Source organism: Takifugu rubripes, chromosome 3 (genome assembly GCF_901000725.2).
Source record: "Takifugu rubripes chromosome 3, fTakRub1.2, whole genome shotgun sequence".
Taxonomy (NCBI): Eukaryota; Metazoa; Chordata; class Actinopteri; order Tetraodontiformes; family Tetraodontidae; genus Takifugu; species Takifugu rubripes.
In genome coordinates, this window is record NC_042287.1 from 12906736 (window position 1) to 12928248 (window position 21513).

Genomic DNA, 21513 nt, shown 5'->3' on the forward strand with positions numbered 1-21513 from the left:
AAAATATTCTGTTCTCCTTATAAAAAGTTGAAATCAGTCATGGAGCTGGTTTGGGATAAATGGTCCTACCAGAATCCAAACACTGCTGGCAAAAGATAGACAGACAAAGGGGCGGACAGACTCTGAGCACAACAAACATCAGGTAAATACCCATATTTTGTGTTCTATCTCCACCTAGTGATCAGAAACGTTATCACATAGTCAGACACAGTGACTACTTTGGGATTTAAAACGCTGATTTTACAACACAGCTGAGCAAACTCTAAAGAGGCAGATAACTAGTTTCAATCACACCGAATCGTTTCTTTTAAAATGTCAAATATCAGGTATAGTATAGTGTAGTGTAGTGTAGTGTAGTATAGTATAGTATAGTGTAGTATAGTATAGTATATATTGCCAATATGGTTGTACAGGAGGCCCAGGGTGGGACAGATCCATGAGAGATCCACAAGTCAAATAAAGATTCAACATTGAATCATACAGTTTAGCTTTATAATTTATTGCTGGCATCACTATCAGTACAAGCCTGATCCCATTTAACAGCCTAATCTTAGTGAAATTGTTCAATTAATCCTCTTATGAAGGCTAAGCCTTATTTGAGTGAGAGTTTAAATGTTACGGCTCGGTTAAGGAGGCCAGGACCCAGACGCAGAGTGCAAACAAAAGGTTCTTTATTAGCAAAGTGTCCAAGGCGATCGAACAAAGTAACAACAAAACTCCAAGAAAGTAACAACTGAAAGAGCGAACGAAAAATCCCCATCAAAATGGGAAAAATTGACGGGAAAGGAAACAGAAAGAAGTGACAAAGCACTAAACAAACTTCCTGGGCGAAAGGAATAACCGATGCAAAGGACTAATAATCACGGGGAGCTGGAGCTTGATTCAAACACAAACAAACAATCCGGCACAGGAAGCACCGAGAGGGGAGTTTAAGTAGCTGCCGAATCAAAGCAACGAGCTGCAGGTGCGTCAGCGGCTCAGCGCTCCCCAGGGATCGGCCCGCCCCTGGAAGTCGCTCCTGCAGGTGAAGGGAGGAGGGAAGAAACGAGTCACGTTCAAGAACCACAACAGTACCCCCCCTCCCCCCAATGGACGCCTCCTGGCGTCCTACCCGGCTTATCTGGGAACCTGTGATAAAAATCCCTCAACAGTTGCAGGTCAAGAATGAGGGAGCGCCCAACCCAGGAGCACTCCTCCGGGCCGTACCCCTCCCAGTCGACCAAATACTGGAATCCCCTTCCCCGCCTGCGTACATCCAAAATCTTGTTGACCGTGTAGGCCACATGGCCTTCGACAAGGCGCATGGGGGGGGGGGGGGGGCGGGGGTGGCGCAGGAGGTTGGTGGGGGCTTTCGGCAAAGGGCTTGAGGAGGGAGACATGAAACACTAGGTGGATCTTCAGGGAGGCTGGGAGGCGGAGACGGACTGCACAAGGGTTGATGATTTTGTCCACGGGGTAAGGGCCGATGTACCTGGGGGCGAGTTTCCTAGAATCAGTCTGGAGGGGGAGATCGCGTGAGGAGAGCCACACCTGCTGACTCTCTTCAGGTAACTGTCCCAGTCTCCAGGCTCAGGGGAGATTACAGTCATGCGTTCAAAGTGGTAGTAAGACACCACACTGTCCTTGGCGTTACGAGCCACATAGACAATCTAAACCAAAAAGAAATAACTGCTCAAATAAAGATAAATTTACATAGTTATGGCATAAACTATTTACCTTCACCAATGTAAACAGCATTTCTTACTATCATAATTAATATGAACTTTCAGAAAGGATATCTTCATGCAGCTAAAAAACTCCACAGGTCACTAACCCTGCAGTTTTTCTCCCACACAGACTTTGGAATCAGATGAACTGGTAGATGGGTCCTTATGAGCCGAGGAGAAGTTTGCATGCTTTCAATATGATCTGTTCCCAACACTGTGGCGACAGATTCACGTGATGCTGTAGAGATATAAAATATAAAAGAAAACAATACATCAACTTGGTGTTATCCAGTGATGAAGATTTTTTTTTTTTTTTAAAAAGAAAACAGAACTAAAACATTTAATGTCATCCATCCATCCATCCATCCATTCTCTACCGCTTATCCGGGTCGGGTCGCGGGGGCAGCAGCCTAAGGAGAGAAGCCCAGACTTCCCTCTCCCCATTTAATGTATTCTACATAACCTGTCAGTCGAGCCGGAATGTTGATCTCCAAATTTGGCACTCTTTGTTGGAGGAACATTGATGTTGGACCAAAATACAACAAATCAAGTATGTAACAGAGCCAAGTGTTCCCTAAAGAGAGAGAGAGAGAGTCAATACAGAGGCTGAAATAAGCTAAAAAGAAGAGAAACGTTTATTTATAACTGTGTAATAACCTGATTTAGGATATGATGCAATAAAAACATCATCTGGCCGGGCTTGAAATTTTTGAACATTCTCCCAGTTTGACGTGAAGTAATGGGTCATAGAGATTCCGTGGAAGTCAAAAAGTTCTGGTCTAGGAGGATGATCCATCCTTTAAAGAAACCATAAAACATCTGATCATTTACTCAGAAATTTGGCCCTGATAAGATCACAAAGAGCAACAACATACAAAAGTTTCATAACGCATTATTTTAAGCAAATACTGAGCATTGTCATTTGAAAACATAATAATGATAATCACAACAACTTACAGAGTAAATTAGGTGAGTCGAGAAACAAAGAAAAAACATGAACAACAAATTAAATCTAGCCAAAAAAAAGAAAATCGCTCAATGACACAGAGCAAAAGGTGTAAAGCTGTAGCATAAGTCCAAAGCCTGACTGGAGGAGACAGAAGTAGCGAAAAATAAATAAAGTTACCTGAGAGAGGCAAGACAAATGTGAGGTGATCTGAGGGAAGGGAAGAAACGTTCCTGCTTTGTGAGGTTCCTAACACAAATTCTTTGTGGGAATGATGTAAATAATTAATTTTTTCAATCAATATTACCCTCGACAGATGAGGGACCGTACGTAACGAGCATGTGTTAACAAAAATTGCCAACGGAGAGCTTGTTTGTATGGAAACTTGGAGCTATCAAATATTTTCCAACCTGTTGAAGAGCACAGTGATCAGAGTCAAAGGCCACACATGTTCAATGGTCTCAGAGATTGCCCTGAAGTAATCAGAGTGGGACACAACCTGAAAGTTGTTCAGATTAACAGAAAGAAGTGCTGAGTTCAGTGTTGTTCTACCATGTGCATCTTTCCATGAGAATAGAATAGAACCAGCTGAACCTTCATGTACTTATTGCCCCTTTTTTTCTTGATCCCAGAGTTGATTCATCACAAGTAAACAGTAAACTATTAACAAAGGTTTGGTGTAGCCAGGGAAAATGACAGAACAGAAGCATAGACTGTCAGTGTAACAGGCAGCAGGAACATCCAGGAGAGAGACAGAGGGGCTGGGACTGTGCCATTTAATAGGCAGCAAAAATCCCTCAACAGTTGCAGGTCAAGAATGAGGGAGCGCCCAACCCAGGAGCACTCCTCCGGGCCGTACCCCTCCCAGTCGACCAAATATTGGAATCCCCTTCCCCGCCTGCGTACATCCAAAATCTTGTTGACCGTGTAGGCCACATGGCCTTCGACAAGGCGCATGGGGGGGGTGGCGCAGGAGGTTGGTGGGGGCTTTCGGCAAAGGGCTTGAGGAGGGAGACATGAAACACTAGGTGGATCTTCAGGGAGGCTGGGAGGCGGAGACGGACTGCACAAGGGTTGATGATTTTGTCCACGGGGTAAGGGCCGATGTACCTGGGGGCGAGTTTCCTAGAATCAGTCTGGAGGGGGAGATCGCGTGAGGAGAGCCACACCTGCTGACTCTCTTCAGGTAACTGTCCCAGTCTCCAGGCTCAGGGGAGATTACAGTCATGCGTTCAAAGTGGTAGTAAGACACCACACTGTCCTTGGCGTTACGAGCCACGTAGACAATCTAAACCAAAAAGAAATAACTGCTCAAATAAAGATAAATTTACATAGTTATGGCATAAACTATTTACCTTCACCAATGTAAACAGCATTTCTTACTATCATAATTAATATGAACTTTCAGAAAGGATATCTTCATGCAGCTAAAAAACTCCACAGGTCACTAACCCTGCAGTTTTTCTCCCACACAGACTTTGGAATCAGATGAACTGGTAGATGGGTCCGTATGAGCCGAGGAGAAGTTTGCATGCTTTCGGCGTGATCTGTTCCCAAGAATAAGGGTTCAGATTCACGTGATGCTGTAGAGATATAAAATATAAAAGAAAACAATACATCAACTTGGTGTTATCCAGGGATGAAAATTATTTTTTTGGAATAAAAAATAGAACCAAAACTTTTCATGTATTCTAAATAACCTGTCAGTCGACTCGGAATGGTGATCTCCAAGTTTGGCACTCTTTCATGGTGGGACATTGACGTTGGACCAAAATACAACAAATCAAGTATGTAACAGAGCCAAGTGTTCCCTAAAGAGAGAGAGAGTGAATATAGAGGCTGAAATTAGCAAAGTAGAAGAAAAATAAGTATTTATAATTGTGTAATAACCTGCTTTAGGATATGATGCAATAAAAACATCATCTGGCCGGGCTTGAAATTTTTGAATATTTTCCCAGTTTGATGTGAAGTAATGGGTCATAGAGATTCCGTGAAAGTCAAAGAGTTCTGGTCGAGGAGGAAGGTCCATCCTTTAAAGAAAAGCCTAAACATCTCATCATTTAGTCAGAAATTTGGACGTGATAAGATCACAAAGAGCAACAACATACAAAAGTTTCATTACGCATTATCACAATTTTAAGCAAATACTGAGCATTGTCATTTTAAAAACATGATGATAATTTAACGACTTACAGAGTAAATTAAGTGAGTCAGGACACAAAGAAAAAATATGAATAACAAATTAAATCTAGCCAAAATAAACGAAAATCGCTCAATGACACAGAGCAAAAGGTGGAACGCTGTAGCATAAGCCCAAAGCCTGACTGGAGGAGACAGAAGCAGCACAAACTAAATAAAGTTACCCGAGAGAGGCAGGACAAATATGATGTGATCTGACTGAAGGGAAGAAATATTCCTGTTTAGTTATTCAAACACAAACTGGTTGTGGGAATGAATTAAATAATTAATTTTTTAATCAACTATCACCTTAGACAGATGAGGCACGGCACATGATGAGATGTCGCAACAAGAATTATCAGCAGGGAGCTTGCTTAGAATAATAATAAAATATCCCACTTTAAATATTTTATAGCTTCTTCAAGAACGGGGTGATCTGGGTCAAAGGCCACATGTGTTTAAGGGATTCATTGAGGCCCTTGACCTTTGACCTCTTTTAAATCATAAATCCATCCATCCATCCACCCCCTGATTTTCTATGTTGATTGTGATTAATGGGTTAATAATTTAATTTACTGTCTCATCTGTTGTAACAATATTTTTACAGATTAAATTTGATCTTAGTTCTATAATGAACAGACCCATTTCCCAACTTGTCCTGTCTGCTTGTTGGAATGAAGGACCCCTTCTTGGTTTGTGTCATTAAGAGTAAACAGAGTGGACACAGAGAGAAAAGGAGGGTGGGATGAGAGGAAGCTCTGAGGTCAGTAATTCAGTGTAATGATGTATGGTGTAATGAGAACAAACCACAATTAAACACCAACCATCCCATCAGTAACCAACAGTCAGGTGCTTTCTGCCTCGCAGAGTGAAATATACAGTATCAATCATTAACAGGTCGTAGAACGCTAAGTTCATTCATCCATGAAACATTGAAGCTCAGATTGGCTCCTGCTGCTCTTTTTTCTTCAACACTTACTATAATAAAATAATCAACACATCGGACTCAGTTCACTGTAAAATATACAATTCCAACAAAGTCCAAGATCCAAAAGGTGTTTAATAAGCAAAAACAGGTTGGTACACAGGAGGTCAGGCAACAAAGGCAAAGATTAAAAAGTCCTCAGGCAATGAAAGGTAGACCTAACTCGCAGTCCAAACAATCAAATAGAAACAATGCTTGGACAAGGACATTGGGACAAGCGGAACACGTGGAGACCAAGCCAAGGACTGTAGCTTCAACACAAGGCACAGGTGGAGCCAATTAGACACAGGTGCAAACAATCAGGGGGTGTGGCCTGTAATCACAAAGGAGGGAAAGAAGGACAGGAAGTAACAGACCAGACCAAAGGAAAACAGAGAACATGAACAGACCAAAGTAGAAGAGCGAGGAAGCAATATTGTATGACATGACATAACCGACGTCTTTATTCAGATGTTGATCATTGGTTTTAGATAACAATTTACAACATTCTATTCTAGTGTGTGTCATTTAAGGGTTTTCAGTCAAAACTTTGATGGGGAATTTCAGTGTGGAATTCTTCATCTTGATCTTGTAGTCTTCCTCAAACTCCTCATTCTGGGCCACAGTGAAATGGTTCTTCCAGTCCCCAACCTTCCCTGAAGAAGCACCACGATAATCAGCAGCCACAACTTTTAGCTGAAGACAAAGATTTAACTTTAATTTCATGCTGTTGGACTTGACGGTACCTTTTCTGATGAAGGTAGAAACTTTGAAATTCATCCCAGAAAATCCTGACATGTTAACGTTGTTATTTGTTTTCATTTTATCAAACTGCACCAGGTCGATGATTCTCTCCATCTCCTCAGGAGGAGACAAACCAAGAAAGGTGGAGAGTTTCTCTATTTCTCTTCCAGTGTTCTGAGGAACCAGAGCAAATATTAACATGATAAAAATCAGCATTAAGAAATGAAACAAAGGAGAACTTAATAACGACATAAAACACTGAGAAAAACATAAAGTACCTCGATCAGATCTTCATAGAACATGAAATGGACATTGGAATAACTCTGTTTTCTCTTCCACCAGTTGTTCACATGGTCATACCAGGATCCAAACACCACTGGCAGGAAGATGTGCAGTGATATTATGCAGTAAACGTCTGAGCAAAATATACAGTATGTGAAGTTTAACACGCACTCTTTCCTGCCATGAATCTCTTCAGGTAACTGTCCCAGTCTCCAGGCTCAGGGAAGATTACAGTCATGCGTTCAAAGTGGTAGTAAGACACCACACTGTCCTTGGCGTTACGAGCCACGTAGACAATCTAAACCAAAAAGAAATAACTGCTCAAATAAAGATATATTTACATAGTTATGGCATAAACTATTTACCTTCACCAATGTAAACAGCATTTCTTACTAGCATAATTAATATGAACTTTCAGAAAGGATATCTTCATGCAGCTAAAAGACTCCACAGGTCACTAACCCTGCAGTTTTTCTCCCACACAGACTTTGGAATCAGATGAACTGGTAGATGGGTCCTTATGAGCCGAGGAGAAGTTTGCATGCTTTCAATATGATCTGTTCCCAACACTGTGGCGACAGATTCACGTGATGCTGTAGAGATATAAAATATAAAAGAAAACAATACATCAACTTGGTGTTATCCAGTGATGAAGATTTTTTTTTTTTTAAAAGAAAACAGAACTAAAACATTTAATGTCATCCATCCATCCATCCATCCATTCTCTACCGCTTATCCGGGTCGGGTCGCGGGGGCAGCAGCCTAAGGAGAGAAGCCCAGACTTCCCTCTCCCCATTTAATGTATTCTACATAACCTGTCAGTCGAGCCGGAATGTTGATCTCCAAATTTGGCACTCTTTGTTGGAGGAACATTGATGTTGGACCAAAATACAACAAATCAAGTATGTAACAGAGCCAAGTGTTCCCTAAAGAGAGAGAGAGAGTGAATACAGAGGCTGAAATAAGCTAAAAAGAAGAGAAACGTTTATTTATAACTGTGTAATAACCTGATTTAGGATATGATGCAATAAAAACATCATCTGGCCGGGCTTGAAATTTTTGAACATTCTCCCAGTTTGACGTGAAGTAATGGGTCATAGAGATTCCGTGGAAGTCAAAAAGTTCTGGTCTAGGAGGATGATCCATCCTTTAAAGAAACCATAAAACATCTGATCATTTACTCAGAAATTTGGCCCTGATAAGATCACAAAGAGCAACAACATACAAAAGTTTCATAACGCATTATTTTAAGCAAATACTGAGCATTGTCATTTGAAAACATAATAATGATAATCACAACAACTTACAGAGTAAATTAGGTGAGTCGAGATACAAAGAAAAAACATGAACAACAAATTAAATCTAGCCAAAAAAAAGAAAATCGCTCAATGACACAGAGCAAAAGGTGTAAAGCTGTAGCATAAGTCCAAAGCCTGACTGGAGGAGACAGAAGTAGCGAAAAATAAATAAAGTTACCTGAGAGAGGCAAGACAAATGTGAGGTGATCTGAGGGAAGGGAAGAAACGTTCCTGCTTTGTGAGGTTCCTAACACAAATTCTTTGTGGGAATGATGTAAATAATTAATTTTTTCAATCAATATTACCCTCGACAGATGAGGGACCGTACGTAACGAGCATGTGTTAACAAAAATTGCCAACGGAGAGCTTGTTTGTATGGAAACTTGGAGCTATCAAATATTTTCCAACCTGTTGAAGAGCACAGTGATCAGAGTCAAAGGCCACACATGTTCAATGGTCTCAGAGATTGCCCTGAAGTAATCAGAGTGGGACACAACCTGAAAGTTGTTCAGATTAACAGAAAGAAGTGCTGAGTTCAGTGTTGTTCTACCATGTGCATCTTTCCATGAGAATAGAATAGAACCAGCTGAACCTTCATGTACTTATTGCCCCTTTTTTTCTTGATCCCAGAGTTGATTCATCACAAGTAAACAGTAAACTATTAACAAAGGTTTGGTGTAGCCAGGGAAAATGACAGAACAGAAGCATAGACTGTCAGTGTAACAGGCAGCAGGGACATCCAGGAGAGAGACAGAGGGGCTGGGACTGTGCCATTTAATAGGCAGCACCCAGATGCAGCCCGTCACTCAAATCATGACCTGCAAGACACTGAGAGACAAAGTCACAGCGTCCAGCAGAGTCACATCAAACATTATGTAATTTTTGTACTATAAGCAGCTTCTTTTTTCACACACTATGAACCCTGCAGCCTATACAACGGCGCAGCTAATTTATAGATTTTTACTGGCTAACGGCCATGGGGGGAGGGGGACGCTCTCTAGCATTAAACACAAAAGTGAGACGGACATGTTGGAAAAGATTATGCGTCACAGACACTTGGATTTTGTCATTTTGCACATCCTGCACAAACCCTTATCAATCAAAACACATACAGAAATGCTTATGATGCAGCTTTCAAGTCAAAGGTAATCGATCTGGCCGTTAAGTAAGGAAATAGAGGTACTGCACTGTAATCCTGCCTTCAGTTAATTGATTTTGGAGGCAGCAGCGGGAAGAATTTAGTAAATGTAAAAGGACGACAAAAACTTTCAGAGGACATAAAAGAAGATGGCCCAAACTAAAAAAAAAGTGCAGACAGATCCAGATCCAGCTAAAAAACAAAAAAAAAAACAAAGCAAAAACTGCAGATTTTCAAGCACAGTGTGAAAAAAAGCATCATGTCATAAATTAATAGTTAACGAATAATTTCCATGTACTGTCTTTCTGCTTAAATATCTCATGTTGCAACTCCAAAACTCATTTTATCAAACAGCACCAGGACGGTGATTTTTTCCATCTGCTTAGTTTCTCTGTTCTATGGAAACACAACACTCAGCTTCTAAAATATTCTGTGCTCCTTATAAAAAGTTCAAATCAGTCATGGAGCTGGTTTGGGATAAATGGTCCTACCAGAATCCAAACACTGCTGGCAAAAGATAGATAGACAGACAGAGGGACGGACAGACTCTGAGCACAACAAACATCAGGTAAAAACCAACATGTTTCCTGCAATACAAGAGGAAACAAAACTCTGGACCATGTCTACACAAACATGGCTGGTGCCTATACGGCAACACCCCTCCCCCACCTAGGACAATCAGACCACCTTTCTTTGTTCCTCACCCCCAAGTATTCACCCCTCATCAACCGCGTCAGGCCATCAATGAAGACCATCAAGGTGTGGCCGGCGGGAGCAGACTCCGTATTCCAGGACAGGTTTCAACACACGGACTGGAGTATGTTTACGCCCCAGGGCAGCTGTGGCTCACACACACACACCGACATTGACAATTTCACCTCCACTGTTCTGGACCACATCACCACCACCATCGACAGCATAACCACCACGAAGCGGATCACCACATACCCCAATCAGAAGCCATGGATGAACAAGGAGGTGCGGCTCCTGCTGAAGGCGCGCAACACTGCCTTCAGATCAGGAGAAGCCCAGGCCTACAGCACAGCCAGGGCTAACCTGAGGAGGGGCATCAAAAAGGCCAAGCACACCTACAAACGCAAAATTGAGGGTCACTTTTCCAGCTCTGACCCCAGGCGTATGTGGCAAGGCATCCAGGCCATCACCGACTACAAACCCAACAACTCCAGCCCCACAGTCATGGACACCACCTTTTTGAACGAGCTTAATACCTTCTATGCTCGCTTCGAAAAGGACACCGCCACTAGGACCCCTCTCCCAGCAGACCACCAACCCATCACACTATCATCTACCGCCGTCTACACAGCCCTCAGCCGGATCAACCCACGCAAGGCTGCTGGTCCTGATGGCATCCCTGGACGTGTGCTCAGGGCATGCGCAGAACAGCTCGCCGGGATTTTTACAGACATCTTCAATCTGTCCCTCGCCCACGCAGTGGTCCCGTCTTGCTTCAAGGCCACAACTATCGTCCCAGTTCCGAAGCATTCCAGACCAACCTGCCTCAATGACTACCGCCCGGTAGCACTCACCCCCATCATTATGAAGTGCTTCGAGCGACTGGTCCTGGCTCACCTGAAAGACTGCCTCCCAACCACACTCGATCCACACCAGTTTGCCTACCGCAGCAACAGGAGCATAGATGATGCAGTCTCCATAGCACTGCACTCTGTGCTCACACACCTGGACAACACGAACACTTATGCACGATTGCTGTTTGCTGACTTCAGCTCAGCTTTCAACACCGTCGTCCCCTCCAAGCTGATCACCAAACTTGGAGACCTGGGCATCAACCCCTCCCTCTGCAACTGGACTCTGGACTCTGGACTTCCTGACCGACAGACCACAGCATGTTAGGTCAGGTCACAGCCGCTCCACCACCATCACACTCAGCACCGGTGTGCCACAAGGCTGTGTGCTGAGCCCGTTCCTCTACTCTCTATTCACCCACGACTGCAGACCTGTACATGGATCCAACTCCATCATCAAGTTTGCAGACGACACAACGGTGATCGGTCTCATCAGCAACAACGACGAGACAGCCTACAGAGAGGAGGTAGAGCGCCTGATCACATGGTGCGCTAACAATAACTTGGTCCTCAACACCAGCAAGACCAAGGAGCTCATCGTGGACTTCAGGAAGGCAAGAGGAGGCACACAGGACCCCATCCACATCAACGGGATGGCCGTCGAGCGTGTCTCCAGCTTCAAGTTCCTGGGGACCCACATCTCAGAGGACCTGTCCTGGACCACAAACACCTCCAGCATCATCAAGAAGGCTCACCAGCGCCTCTTCTTCCTGAGGACACTGAGGAAGAACCAGCTATCCTCGGCTGTCCTGGTGAACTTCTATCGCTGTGCGATAGAAAGCATCCTGACCAACTGCGTGTCAGTCTGGTATGGAAGCTGCACTATCGCTGAGCACAAGGCCTTGCAGAGGGTGGTGAAAACTGCCCAACGCATCACAAGGACTACACTCCCTGCCATCGGCGATGTCCAGAGGAAGCGCTGCCTGCATCGAGCACGCAGCATACTCAAGGACTCCTCCCACCCTGCCCACAGACTATTTTCCCTCCTGCCCTCTGGGAGGCGCTACAGAACCCTCAGGACTCGGACCAGTAGACTGAGGAACAGCTTCTTCCCCAGAGCGGTGTCCCTGTTGAACTCCTGCTGACCCTTACACACTCCACACCTCACTACACTACAGCAGTTTACACAACAACTCACTAGCTTAGTAACCAATGTAGCTACTGTTTAAACCTGTCCTGCGCACTCATGCACTTTATCATCTGTATCTGTATACACGTAATTTATAATTTGCACATCTCCTCTATCTTATGTAAATAGCTAAATAGCTCCTGCACTTATAGTCCAAGGCATTTAATGTAAACACCATCTGTAAAATATGTTTATAGCACAACCCGGTAAACGATTGTAAAATAACCGCCATACTGTATTATTATCCTCACTTGCTGCTTCTTTTGCACTTCTGGTTAGATGCTAAACTGCATTTTGTTGCTCTGTACCTGTACATGTGCAATAACAATAAAGTTGAATCTAATCTAATCTAATCTAATCTAAAAATACCCATATTTTGTGTTCTATCTCCACCTAGTGATCAGAAACGTTATCACATAGTCAGACACAGTGACTACTTTGGGATTTAAAATGCTGTTTTTACAACACAGCTGAGCAAACTCTAAAGAGGCAGATAACTAGTTTCAATCACACCGAATCGTTTCTTTTAAAATGTCAAATATCAGGTATAGTATAGTATAGTATAGTATAGTATAGTATAGTATAGTATATGTTGCCAATATGGTTGTACAGGAGGCCCAGGGTGGGACAGATCCATGAAAGATCCACGAGTCAAATAAAGATTCAACATTGAATCATACAGTTTAGCTTTATAATTTATTGCTGGCATCACTATCAGTACAAGCCTGATCCCATTTAACAGCCTAATCTTAGTGAAATTACTCATCAATTAATCCTCTTATGAAGGCTAAGCCTTATTTGAGTGGGAGTTTAAATCTCGTCACGAAACCGAAGTGTGGAGTTCTTCATTTTCTGCTTGTAGTCTTGATCAAATTCTTTATTCTGGGCCTCGGTGAAATGGTTCTTCCAGTCTGCCACCTTTCCTGTAGAGAGTCAGGGAGTCATGTGACTCACGTGGATTTAAAATGGAAAGACAGAAGTTCAGAATGGGCGTAGCAGCCCTACCTTTTCTCATGAAAGGAGACACCCCTTGGTCCATGATTGGGACAGTGGAATAGTTTGTCATTTTGTTTTTCTTCATATTGTCAAATTTGGCTCCGGTTAAAACGCTTTCCTTCTCATGAGCCGAAGGAGACAACCCAAGGAAGGAACAGAGCCTGTCGAGCTCCTGCCCAGGGTCCTGCATTGAAGGACAAAGAGCTTTGTTTAAACAATCTGTCAAATCAATTCAGATACCAGCTACAGATGATCTCACCTCGATAAGATCTTCGTAGAACACGTAGTGAATATTTGAATAGGTCTGTTTCTTCTCCCACCAGCCTTTCACGTGGTCGTACCACGACCCGAACGTCACTGAATTATGATTGAATAGACAGAACACAGGCTTCATTCTTGATATTATCAATAATATACTTTTTTTTAAACCTCAATAAAAAGAGTTTGAACCTTTTCCCATCATGAAACGGTGCAGAAAGGTGTCCCAGTCCCCTGGTTCTGGCTGGATAAGGTTCATACGGTCAAAGTGGAAATAGGACACCACGTTGTCCTTTGCATTGCGAGCTATATAGACGATCTGCACAAAGAGAAAGCAGAAAATGAGACCTTTCGGTGCCAACTGTCAAAAAAAAAAAGTTTGTGTTAGAGTTTTGGGGGTGTGACTGTTACCCTGCAGTTCTGCTCCCAGAAAGACCTGGGCAGGAACTGGACTGGCAGGTGAGTTTTGATGAGGCGGGGAGTGGTGGTAAGACGATCCACAGCATCTTTACCTGCCGTGAGTACACAGGCGCGTTATCTTGTCTTATCTCACCTTGTCTTAGTCTTTTCTCGTCTTTTTGGCTTTTTAACGAGGCTCAACAGGAGGGCAGATTGCGACCTTAACTTTGGCCAAACAGCCAAGATGGTGTCAATGACCTCCGCAGCTGGTTTTTGCCTCTTGCACAGGGTCACAAACTCATTACACTTTCACTGAATGCTAGTACATTACAAAAAGGACTTTGAACTGTTTTTAGCGAATGAAAGGAGCTTCATAAAGTGTAATTACATTCCTTTGAGGCTCTAAAGGTTAAACCAGGTCAGAAAAATGATGCACGGCTGTGTAGTGTGTTGTCTGGGTAGAGTGACAGTGATGTAACCTGTGTGCCCAGAAGGTCCATTAGGTATGTAGACCTCCAGAAATGGCACTCGTTCATGAATAGGGATGGAAGTCTGACGCTCTGGAGACGTCTGTCCGAAATACAGCAGGTCCAGGATGCAGGAAACCCACGTGGTTCCTGAGATGAGTACATTTTTTTCAGCCCATAATGCACCTGGCCAATCAATGTAGTCATCAAATAACAGAAAATAGTGAATACACCCACCCGCTTTGGGATACGTTGCTATGACGATGTCATCTGGTCTGGCTTTGAAGTTCTGGATATTGTCCCAGTTTTGAGTGAAGTAGTTGGTCATGTAGACTCCATGGAAGTCAAACAGCGTTGGACGAGGTGGCTTCTCCATCTAAATATGCAAACATGGCAGTTTTACTACTTAATAACGCAAATCTGTCTTTTTTTAGGTCTACTTCCTGACAGTCTCTTCTTTATTTTTTACACTGAATCAACTCAAATACACTAGACATTATATATAAAATCAATTTGAATCTTGATGTTATCGTGTCATAGAACACTTGAGATCAGCTTTTGGAACACACTTGCAACATCCAAGTGCACCTTGTCCTATAATCTTTTCCCCCTCATTCTCCTGTCTGTGAATAAAATATGCATCTCTGCAAATTTCCTCACATAGTCTTTGCTGAGCACAGCATCTAGACACAGTTAAAAGTAAAAAACAGAATTCCTCCAGTCAGTTACTTTCAATTATTTCAAGTTTAGACTTTTTCTAATTCTGACAATATACAATATTGCTGTATAAAAAGTGAGAAAAAGCCACAAACGGACACTCACCCTGTTGAGTATCAGCCCAGAATAAAGGCTGTTTAAAGTTCACTGCTTGCCTGGAGATGTTACATAACTTCCTTTAATTACAATAGATGTGTACATTCCACTGTGACATCATACATGTGCAACTATCAGCAGCGTTACTACACAACCTTTGAACTTGAAGATAATTTGTGTTTATCTTGTTATTATGTGTTCTACCATATGTTCCTGTCTTCTTTTAGAAGTACTTTAGAAGTTAGGCATGGTAGAATCATTAGCAGGTGTAATAGAGATCAGAGACATTACTTTGACAGGATTGTTGTTTAGACCATTGTAATCTCAGGAGACAATCAGGCTGGAGGTGTTAAACACCCATTGCAAAACGGGTCAGCATTATGGTGTTAATAAGCTTATTTGCATGAAGAATGTGAACTTTGATCTGGCCATCTGGGAAGACAATGGAGAGCAAGGACTGCACCAGCATCCAAAGAGGACGAGGTCATCCAAGAAGAAGGACTGGATTGGACTGAATTAGCATCAATAATTTACATATGTGTTTCTATAAAAGATTGGGTCAGGGATAGTTAGGTTGTCAGACTTCATGCCCTGGCAATGGACTCTGTTATTGTAGGGTTATGAACTGGCCCGGGGCTCTGTAATATTTGTATCTTGAATTGGTTCTATTGCTAAATACATATTGAAATTGGTATTTTTCTTCTTGAAGTCTTCATTCAAAGAACACGCGGATTAGAAGCTACACACGAGAGGTATTGCGATCCAACAAACTGTATACACATTGTATATCTTCGAGTGCGGGGCTCCATGCTGATTAGCACAGTTGCTTCATAGAAAGGAGGCCTTGGGCTCAATTTCAGCTTGAAATGGGCGTCAACCTCCCCTGGAGGTCACACTAGAGGTTTCGCAATAAAGTCCAGGACTTAAGTTTAAAAAGCAGGAACAGCTTCATTCTTCTGTCATTTGCAGCAGCCTCCGCCCTGCTGAGTGGATTTGTTGTTTTTAACCTTCCGACAGAGAACAATAAACTCTGGGTGCGCGATGTGTAATAAAGCTGCACAATTTTCAGAAATGATCACAACTGTGGAAGAGAAACAGGATGAAATTACTTTTTAATGATGAGATGAGCTAATTAGACATGTGAGTTACTTATCAATGTCAGTTACTTATTAATCTAACACACATCCAATCCGGTTTAGGTTCCTGTGTGAAACTGAAGTGGGGATCCATCATTTTTATTTCTTCATTAAACTCTTCATTCTCTGCCACAGTGAAATGATTCCTGTGATTCCACTCTGCAAACTGCTGTCGGTTCTGAGGTTCCATTTCATAAACATGTGGTCCCGTTATCAGGTTAACTTTCCACATGAAGTGAGGCATCTTTTATGTCCATGATGGCAGCTGGTAAGTGGTCGACCATGTTGTTATTTCTATGTTAAACTGCATAACTCACCTCTTCTCCTCCACGGTGGCGGACAGACCCAGAAAGTGGCAGTTTGTCCTCTTTCCTTTCAGCATTCAACAAAGCCAACACCAGGACGCACAGACAACTCAGAGAGAACGTTTCCCACTCATTAGAGACCAACAACCTTAAACAAACCTCTATCAGGTCTCCTAGAAGGCATAATGGAGGTGCGAATACGTCTGTTTTTTCTTCCACCAGACCCTCACGATGCTGCATGACTCGATTAAGATTAGAAATTTTAAAGAGTTTGTCAGATATCAAATGTTTGTAAAGATGCACATGATCACAATGGACTGCAGATAAGAACGCAGGACTGGGGGTGTTTTAAGAAATTAAACAAATGAATGCTTGAGGCAGTTTTACTTTGTTCTGGATCTGACTGACCTGAAATACATGCAAACATGTCTGAGACTGTAATAATTAAATATGACCTGAAATTTCATACACTTTTGAAATAATTTCTATACATTTCTGTTAAAATAAGAAACAGTTGCTATGAGATCTGCTTCAGGTCTGCAACGAACAGGCGTGAAAACAACAGTTTAATAAATGTGATGGGAAAAAAATGCAAATATGAAGATAAAACATAACTCAACTGAAATTTGGAAGTCTGATTTCATCAGTTGGGCTAGTAACACGATTCATGTCACATGCTGCCAAAACACACACACACACACACACACACACACACACACACACACACACACACACACACAAAAACCACTGCAGAAAAACAACCTTCCTCTCATTGCACCATTTGATGCTAAAAGAATCAAATGTCCCCACCAGCAGCAAATATAAGCGTATATCTAGGGACTGGATTTAATCGCCACACTCAGAAGCGTGTAAAGAATTTCACCATGAAACCTAATGAACTTTAGAGTTTGTGAACTGATTTGATGTGTGTATGTAAACAAATTACAGACAAGCACCAGTTATTTACTAAGTTGGAGTTTACAGATAGTTACCAACTGTAGAAGCTCTGATAACAGAGCAGTGATGTCAACAGAAATGTGTCAAATGGTGTGTTTGATAAACAGAGAGAAGCGTGCACACACAAAACTGTTCCACACATCTTTAACTGGAGAAAAAAAATCCAATGAAGGATTAATCACTGACACATTCACATGCTTCAGCTTGTTCCGCGCTTAATGAACATTTTTAGGAAACCTGTTTTGCATCCTATAATGTAATTTTGTAATTATTATTAAGTTTCTCATATAGCTTCCATGATGTATAACTTTGAATTTACAAACTTGAAAACCAAGGGTGCTGTATTCAAGACTCCAGACTAGAATGTTTTATTCCCATAACCTCATTCTTCAGAGCCACAATACTCTGCAGACAGTGAAAGGAAGAGAATGGAAGCCCACAAGAAATGTTATAAGAAATACAGACTATTGGAAGAAAAAGTAATGAATCAAAGCTCAGTGCGGAAGTTGAGAGCAGGGTTGATCTTCTTCTTGTAGTCTTCATCAAACTCTTCATTCTGAGCCACGGTGAAATGGTTCTTCCAGTCCCCAACCTTCCCTGCAGAGCCACAGTCACATGTTTAGACTCACTCATCAACCATCTTTACTGGGTTAAACCATTTTAGATACCTTTTCTCATGAAACGAGAGACGTTGAAATCCATCACGCCAATGGTAGAATAGTTGACCATGTCGTTGTTTTTCATGCTATCAAAGTTAACCTTGCCTGAAATCTGTGTCTTCAGCTGCTCTGAAGGAGACAAACCAAGAAAGTTGCAGAGTTTGTTGATTTCTCTTCCTGTATCCTAAAGAAAAAAAGAGAATTTACAAGGAAAAGTCACAATGTATAAAAATATTCGCTCATTTATGTTGCTGTAATTCAGTTAAAGTTTATTTATACATCATATGTTACAATAATATTGTCTCAGGCTCAGAAACTCAGAGTTTGACCCCCAAACAAACAGTGGCAAGAAAATCTCTTTATCAGGAAGAAACGTTGAGCAGGAGCAGGCCCGCCCAAGAGCAGAATGACTCTGCTCTTGGGCTGGTAGGCAAAAGTTAAACAACTGTGGCTACAGAATTAGACTTAAAGGGTTTTTGTTTTGTTTTTTAAAGGAAGGTTTTACATCCTCTTAAAAGTAATGAGGGAGCCATTCTTCTGTAGCAGGACCCACAGCAGATTGGCCTGATACCTAAATATTCTGGGAACCAGCTCTCTGAGGGAAGAGCGATCGATTGACTTGATATGATCCTATCAGCTTCTCCAGATATGATGGAGGTTTGCCTCTAATGACATTACAGGTCAGGAGACAACTTTTAAATTCTATTCTGTACTTTACACCCTGACAGAATAATAGGAATAGGCTCATTTATAGGATAAATTACAAAAAAGAAGCAGGTATCTGATAATAGATGGAAGAATGTAAAAAACTACCTCTATCATATCTTCATAAAACATGTAGTGGATGTTTGCGTAACTCTGTTTCTTCTTCCACCAGCCGTTCACATGGTCATACCAGGATCCATACAGCACTATAAACAAAGAGACACATCTGATGGTTCAAATATGAGCCACTCTGCTCCAGTACAGAGGTGAAAGGTCATTCCATACATACACTGTCCTTGCATGAATCTTTGGAAATAGGTGTTCCAGTCTCCAGGATCTGGCTGCGTCAACGTCATGCGATCCATGTAAAAATATGACACCATGTTGTCTTTGGCGTTACGAGCCACATAAATGATCTGTACAGAGAGGACCATGTTTATAATGTATCACATCCAGGCCAGTGAGAGGATTTGGGACAAATCTACAGGTAAACTATGGCTTTCACATTTTTAAAGACTGTCACAAAATAAAATACAACAAAACAGATAATTTCCCCACCTTACAGTTCTGCTTCCAGAAAGATTTTGGCACAAACTGAACTGGAAAATGAGTTTTAATTATTCGTGGGGAGGTTGGGAGCTTCTCCAGCAGCTCAGTTCCTGAACAAGAAATGAGAAAAAGATTATGGAATGTTTCACAATTACAGTGTTTAACCCTTTTAACATGGATGTCTGTTCAACCTGTATCCATAAACGGGAAGGCACTCTCCAAGAAGGGAACTCTCTCATAGATGGGAATAGATGTTTGACGCTCTGGGGAAGTCTGGCCAAAATACAGCAGGTCGAGGATGTAGGAAACCCATGTTGTTCCTGGGGTGGTGAAAAAATAATCACCACCTTTTCACATTATAACTAACTTTACACTAATTATCTGCATGCACCAACCTGCTTTAGGGTATGTGGCAATGAGGATATCATCTGGTCTGGCCTGAAAGCTTTGAACCTTCTCCCAGTTGGATGCGAAACATTCAATCATCGGCACTCCATGGAGATCGAAGAGTTTTCCTCGAACAGGCGTCTCCCGTGTTGAAAATATGATAATAAAGATAAGTGTTATTACAGGAGGATTGTGGAGGACGGAGTAGCATGCAGACGGGGTTCATTGGCACTGCTGATTTCACAGCCAAATGTAAATTAGGGGAAAAAGACAATCACAATGAGAAATACATCGTACTGATGCTGAAGTTACACGATGCAGGTCAGATTAAAAGATGTTAGATGACCTACCTTATCAGGATTCACAGACATTTTCTGTTCCTCCGCTGTCGTCTCTGTTGTGTACGGTAACTTGAAACTGCTGTGCTCAGTTCCAAATATGAGTGGCAAGCCCAGTCCCACCTCTTTTTCTGTGAGAAGCTTTGTAAAGGAATCTTTAGAAAGCTAATGCTACACTGAAGTAATCATTAAGCTGCCTGTTTACTTTATCCTGATACATCGACAGTATATAACATCTAGATCTACCACCACAGTCTGGGTCGAGCATTGGGAATGTCTAAATATTTAAATGCTTCTTTTACTGGTGAAAAACTACAGAATGATTTTGGCTGTATTGTACTTGCCCTTTGCTTAATGCATAAACAGCACTTTGGAGTAAACGCAAGACAAGTTTCCAAAGGACAGAATCCTGTTTTCATTATGTTCCATCCACAGTGTTTCTCTTTAGTTTCTTTTTCAAGTTTACAGCATGCAAAATAAGGAACTTGGTTATTAATCATTAAAAAAATTAAAAATTAAATGATGGAGAGACCGAATGAAGTTACCTCTGACATCTGATTATAGTTAAAATGTTGACTGGTATGTTTACTGCCAGTACAAAGTTCGTTTTTGCCTAAATAAGGACAGATTGCCACAGTGATTTCCATTAGATAAAGCTTTAGAAATCTTGATGCACTTTTGTTTCGGAAGATTTTTATTTATTTGTATTTACAAGCAAAAGAAGTCGGATTGATAGTCATAACACAACTATTGGGCTTTTGCAATGACTATGATTACAAAGAAGATGGTCATCTTTATTTTCAGTGTTGTCGATTCATAACAATTACTTAAGATTAATCTTTAAGAGTGAGATTACAAAACCAGACGGGTTTTCTGAATTCCATTGTCATTTGTCATCCCTTTATATTAGCAGGAGGAGTGGACTGTTACCAGCAGAGGGCGGTAACTCAAGTACGGAAGTCGTAAAGTAAACGAAGAAGACTAGAGACGTCACGCGGATGCAAGTTCGGTGTCAAAGATGGCGTCACTAGGAGACGCGAAGCTGATTTTTCCACATGGAGGAAAGAAAGGATTACAAAGTAATTCTTTGTACCAAAGTTTTTTCCATCCTTCAAGAGTGTTTGCTGTCGTATATTGATAAAGACTAAGCCTTCTATCTTCATCAAAACAACGAGTGCATTTGTCCATTTTTACTTGTTAAATGTAGCTGTCCGGTCCAACGACTCCCTGTATGGATGAATAATCATGGACCACAATCTGTGCAACACCAGAACACTATCTAATGACCCTAAACTGACTGTATGATATAATCAGGCAACTAAAAAACAGTAGCAGTTCTTCAACTAGGTGTTGATCTTAATCTACATTGATTAACTTGCAGCAGTTTACTAACTCCAGGTGGTCTGATAACAGCAGTGATGTGAACAGAAATGTGTCAAATGATGTGTTTGATAAGCATAAAGAAGCGTGCACAGAGACCATTCCAAACATCTTTACCTGTAGAAAAATGGCAAATTTATTTCACTATTAAATGCAATGTGACAATGAACACTGT

General features: G+C 41.7%; 5 protein-coding genes and 2 long non-coding RNA genes across 8 annotated transcripts; 2 read left to right on the plus strand and 5 right to left on the minus strand.

Moving 5' to 3' along the window:
• Window positions 1-654: 654 nt before the first annotated feature.
• On the minus strand, window positions 655-2907 carry LOC115249281 (cytosolic sulfotransferase 3-like). The gene is made up of 5 exons (XM_029834505.1): window positions 2833-2907; window positions 2364-2503; window positions 2170-2280; window positions 1814-1944; window positions 655-1649 (listed from the first exon to the last, which is right to left on the minus strand). Exons 2-5 carry the CDS (start codon window positions 2500-2502, stop codon window positions 1398-1400), a joined length of 633 nt encoding a protein of 210 aa, XP_029690365.1. The 5' UTR covers window position 2503; window positions 2833-2907; the 3' UTR covers window positions 655-1397.
• On the minus strand, window positions 2832-4754 carry LOC101079723 (cytosolic sulfotransferase 3-like). Its single transcript, XM_029834506.1, has 5 exons — window positions 4543-4754; window positions 4332-4463; window positions 4105-4199; window positions 3063-3940; window positions 2832-2913 (listed from the first exon to the last, which is right to left on the minus strand). Exons 1-4 carry the CDS (start codon window positions 4679-4681, stop codon window positions 3689-3691), a joined length of 618 nt encoding a protein of 205 aa, XP_029690366.1. The 5' UTR covers window positions 4682-4754; the 3' UTR covers window positions 2832-2913; window positions 3063-3688.
• A 1111-nt stretch (window positions 4755-5865) lies between these two features.
• Window positions 5866-8465, minus strand: LOC101079946 (cytosolic sulfotransferase 3-like). Of its 2 annotated transcripts, none has more exons than XM_029834499.1 (8): window positions 8297-8465; window positions 7828-7967; window positions 7636-7746; window positions 7283-7413; window positions 6992-7118; window positions 6817-6914; window positions 6541-6712; window positions 5866-6450 (listed from the first exon to the last, which is right to left on the minus strand). In XM_029834499.1, the coding sequence occupies exons 2-8, from the start codon at window positions 7964-7966 to the stop codon at window positions 6323-6325; spliced, it is 906 nt and encodes a 301-aa protein (XP_029690359.1). In that variant the 5' UTR covers window position 7967; window positions 8297-8465; the 3' UTR covers window positions 5866-6322. The 2 variants fall into 2 exon arrangements, with proteins under 2 accessions (XP_029690359.1, XP_029690360.1); XM_029834500.1 differs by lacking the exon at window positions 8297-8465 and adding an exon at window positions 8128-8279.
• A 4205-nt stretch (window positions 8466-12670) lies between these two features.
• LOC101078959 (cytosolic sulfotransferase 1-like) lies at window positions 12671-15448 on the minus strand. The gene is made up of 8 exons (XM_029834504.1): window positions 14932-15448; window positions 14347-14485; window positions 14122-14259; window positions 13655-13755; window positions 13436-13562; window positions 13245-13342; window positions 12995-13169; window positions 12671-12912 (listed from the first exon to the last, which is right to left on the minus strand). Exons 2-8 carry the CDS (start codon window positions 14483-14485, stop codon window positions 12800-12802), a joined length of 891 nt encoding a protein of 296 aa, XP_029690364.1. The 5' UTR covers window positions 14932-15448; the 3' UTR covers window positions 12671-12799.
• Window positions 15449-15581: 133 nt separating this feature from the next.
• Window positions 15582-16849, plus strand: LOC115249282 (uncharacterized). The gene is made up of 3 exons (XR_003887977.1): window positions 15582-16062; window positions 16194-16326; window positions 16402-16849. It is a non-coding gene; the product is annotated as an uncharacterized lncRNA (long non-coding RNA).
• Window positions 16850-17657: 808 nt separating this feature from the next.
• Window positions 17658-20105, minus strand: LOC105416209 (cytosolic sulfotransferase 3-like). The gene is made up of 8 exons (XM_029834503.1): window positions 19971-20105; window positions 19629-19761; window positions 19425-19553; window positions 19243-19343; window positions 18974-19100; window positions 18793-18890; window positions 17989-18163; window positions 17658-17917 (listed from the first exon to the last, which is right to left on the minus strand). The coding sequence occupies exons 1-8, from the start codon at window positions 19989-19991 to the stop codon at window positions 17808-17810; spliced, it is 894 nt and encodes a 297-aa protein (XP_029690363.1). The 5' UTR covers window positions 19992-20105; the 3' UTR covers window positions 17658-17807.
• On the plus strand, window positions 19036-21507 carry LOC115249283 (uncharacterized). The gene is made up of 2 exons (XR_003887978.1): window positions 19036-19171; window positions 19391-21507. It is a non-coding gene; the product is annotated as an uncharacterized lncRNA (long non-coding RNA).
• The last annotated feature ends 6 nt before the right edge of the window (window positions 21508-21513 follow it).

Bases quoted from the DNA above. Each gene is read 5' to 3' on its own strand.
- LOC105416209 (XM_029834503.1), bottom strand. From the start codon at position 19,991: ATGTCTGTGAATCCTGATAAG. The intron at 19,554-19,628 runs GTTGGTGCATGC...TCACCACCCCAG, and splicing joins TGCCACATACCCTAAAGCAG to GAACAACATGGGTTTCCTAC. The intron at 17,918-17,988 runs GTATCTAAAATG...GTGGCTCTGCAG, and splicing joins CTCTCGTTTCATGAGAAAAG to GGAAGGTTGGGGACTGGAAG.
- LOC101079946 (XM_029834499.1), bottom strand. From the start codon at position 7,966: ATGGATCATCCTCCTAGACCAGAACTTTTTGACTTCCACGGAATCTCT. The intron at 7,747-7,827 runs GTTATTACACAG...CTCTCTCTTTAG, and splicing joins TGCATCATATCCTAAATCAG to GGAACACTTGGCTCTGTTAC. The intron at 6,915-6,991 runs GTGCGTGTTAAA...TCTTCCTGCCAG, and splicing joins GAGATTCATGGCAGGAAAGA to TGGTGTTTGGATCCTGGTAT.
- LOC101079723 (XM_029834506.1), bottom strand. From the start codon at position 4,681: ATGGACCTTCCTCCTCGACCAGAACTCTTTGACTTTCACGGAATCTCT. The intron at 4,464-4,542 runs GTTATTACACAA...CTCTCTCTTTAG, and splicing joins TGCATCATATCCTAAAGCAG to GGAACACTTGGCTCTGTTAC. The intron at 3,941-4,104 runs GTTAGTGACCTG...TTTTTGGTTTAG, and splicing joins TGTGGGAGAAAAACTGCAGG to ATTGTCTACGTGGCTCGTAA.
- LOC101078959 (XM_029834504.1), bottom strand. From the start codon at position 14,485: ATGGAGAAGCCACCTCGTCCAACGCTGTTTGACTTCCATGGAGTCTAC. The intron at 14,260-14,346 runs GTGGGTGTATTC...TACTCATCTCAG, and splicing joins AGCAACGTATCCCAAAGCGG to GAACCACGTGGGTTTCCTGC. The intron at 13,756-14,121 runs GTTACATCACTG...TACTCACGGCAG, and splicing joins TGGACCTTCTGGGCACACAG to GTAAAGATGCTGTGGATCGT.
- LOC115249281 (XM_029834505.1), bottom strand. From the start codon at position 2,502: ATGGATCATCCTCCTAGACCAGAACTTTTTGACTTCCACGGAATCTCT. The intron at 1,945-2,169 runs GTTATGTAGAAT...ATATCTCTACAG, and splicing joins CATTCCGGCTCGACTGACAG to CATCACGTGAATCTGTCGCC. The intron at 1,650-1,813 runs GTTAGTGACCTG...TTTTTGGTTTAG, and splicing joins TGTGGGAGAAAAACTGCAGG to ATTGTCTATGTGGCTCGTAA.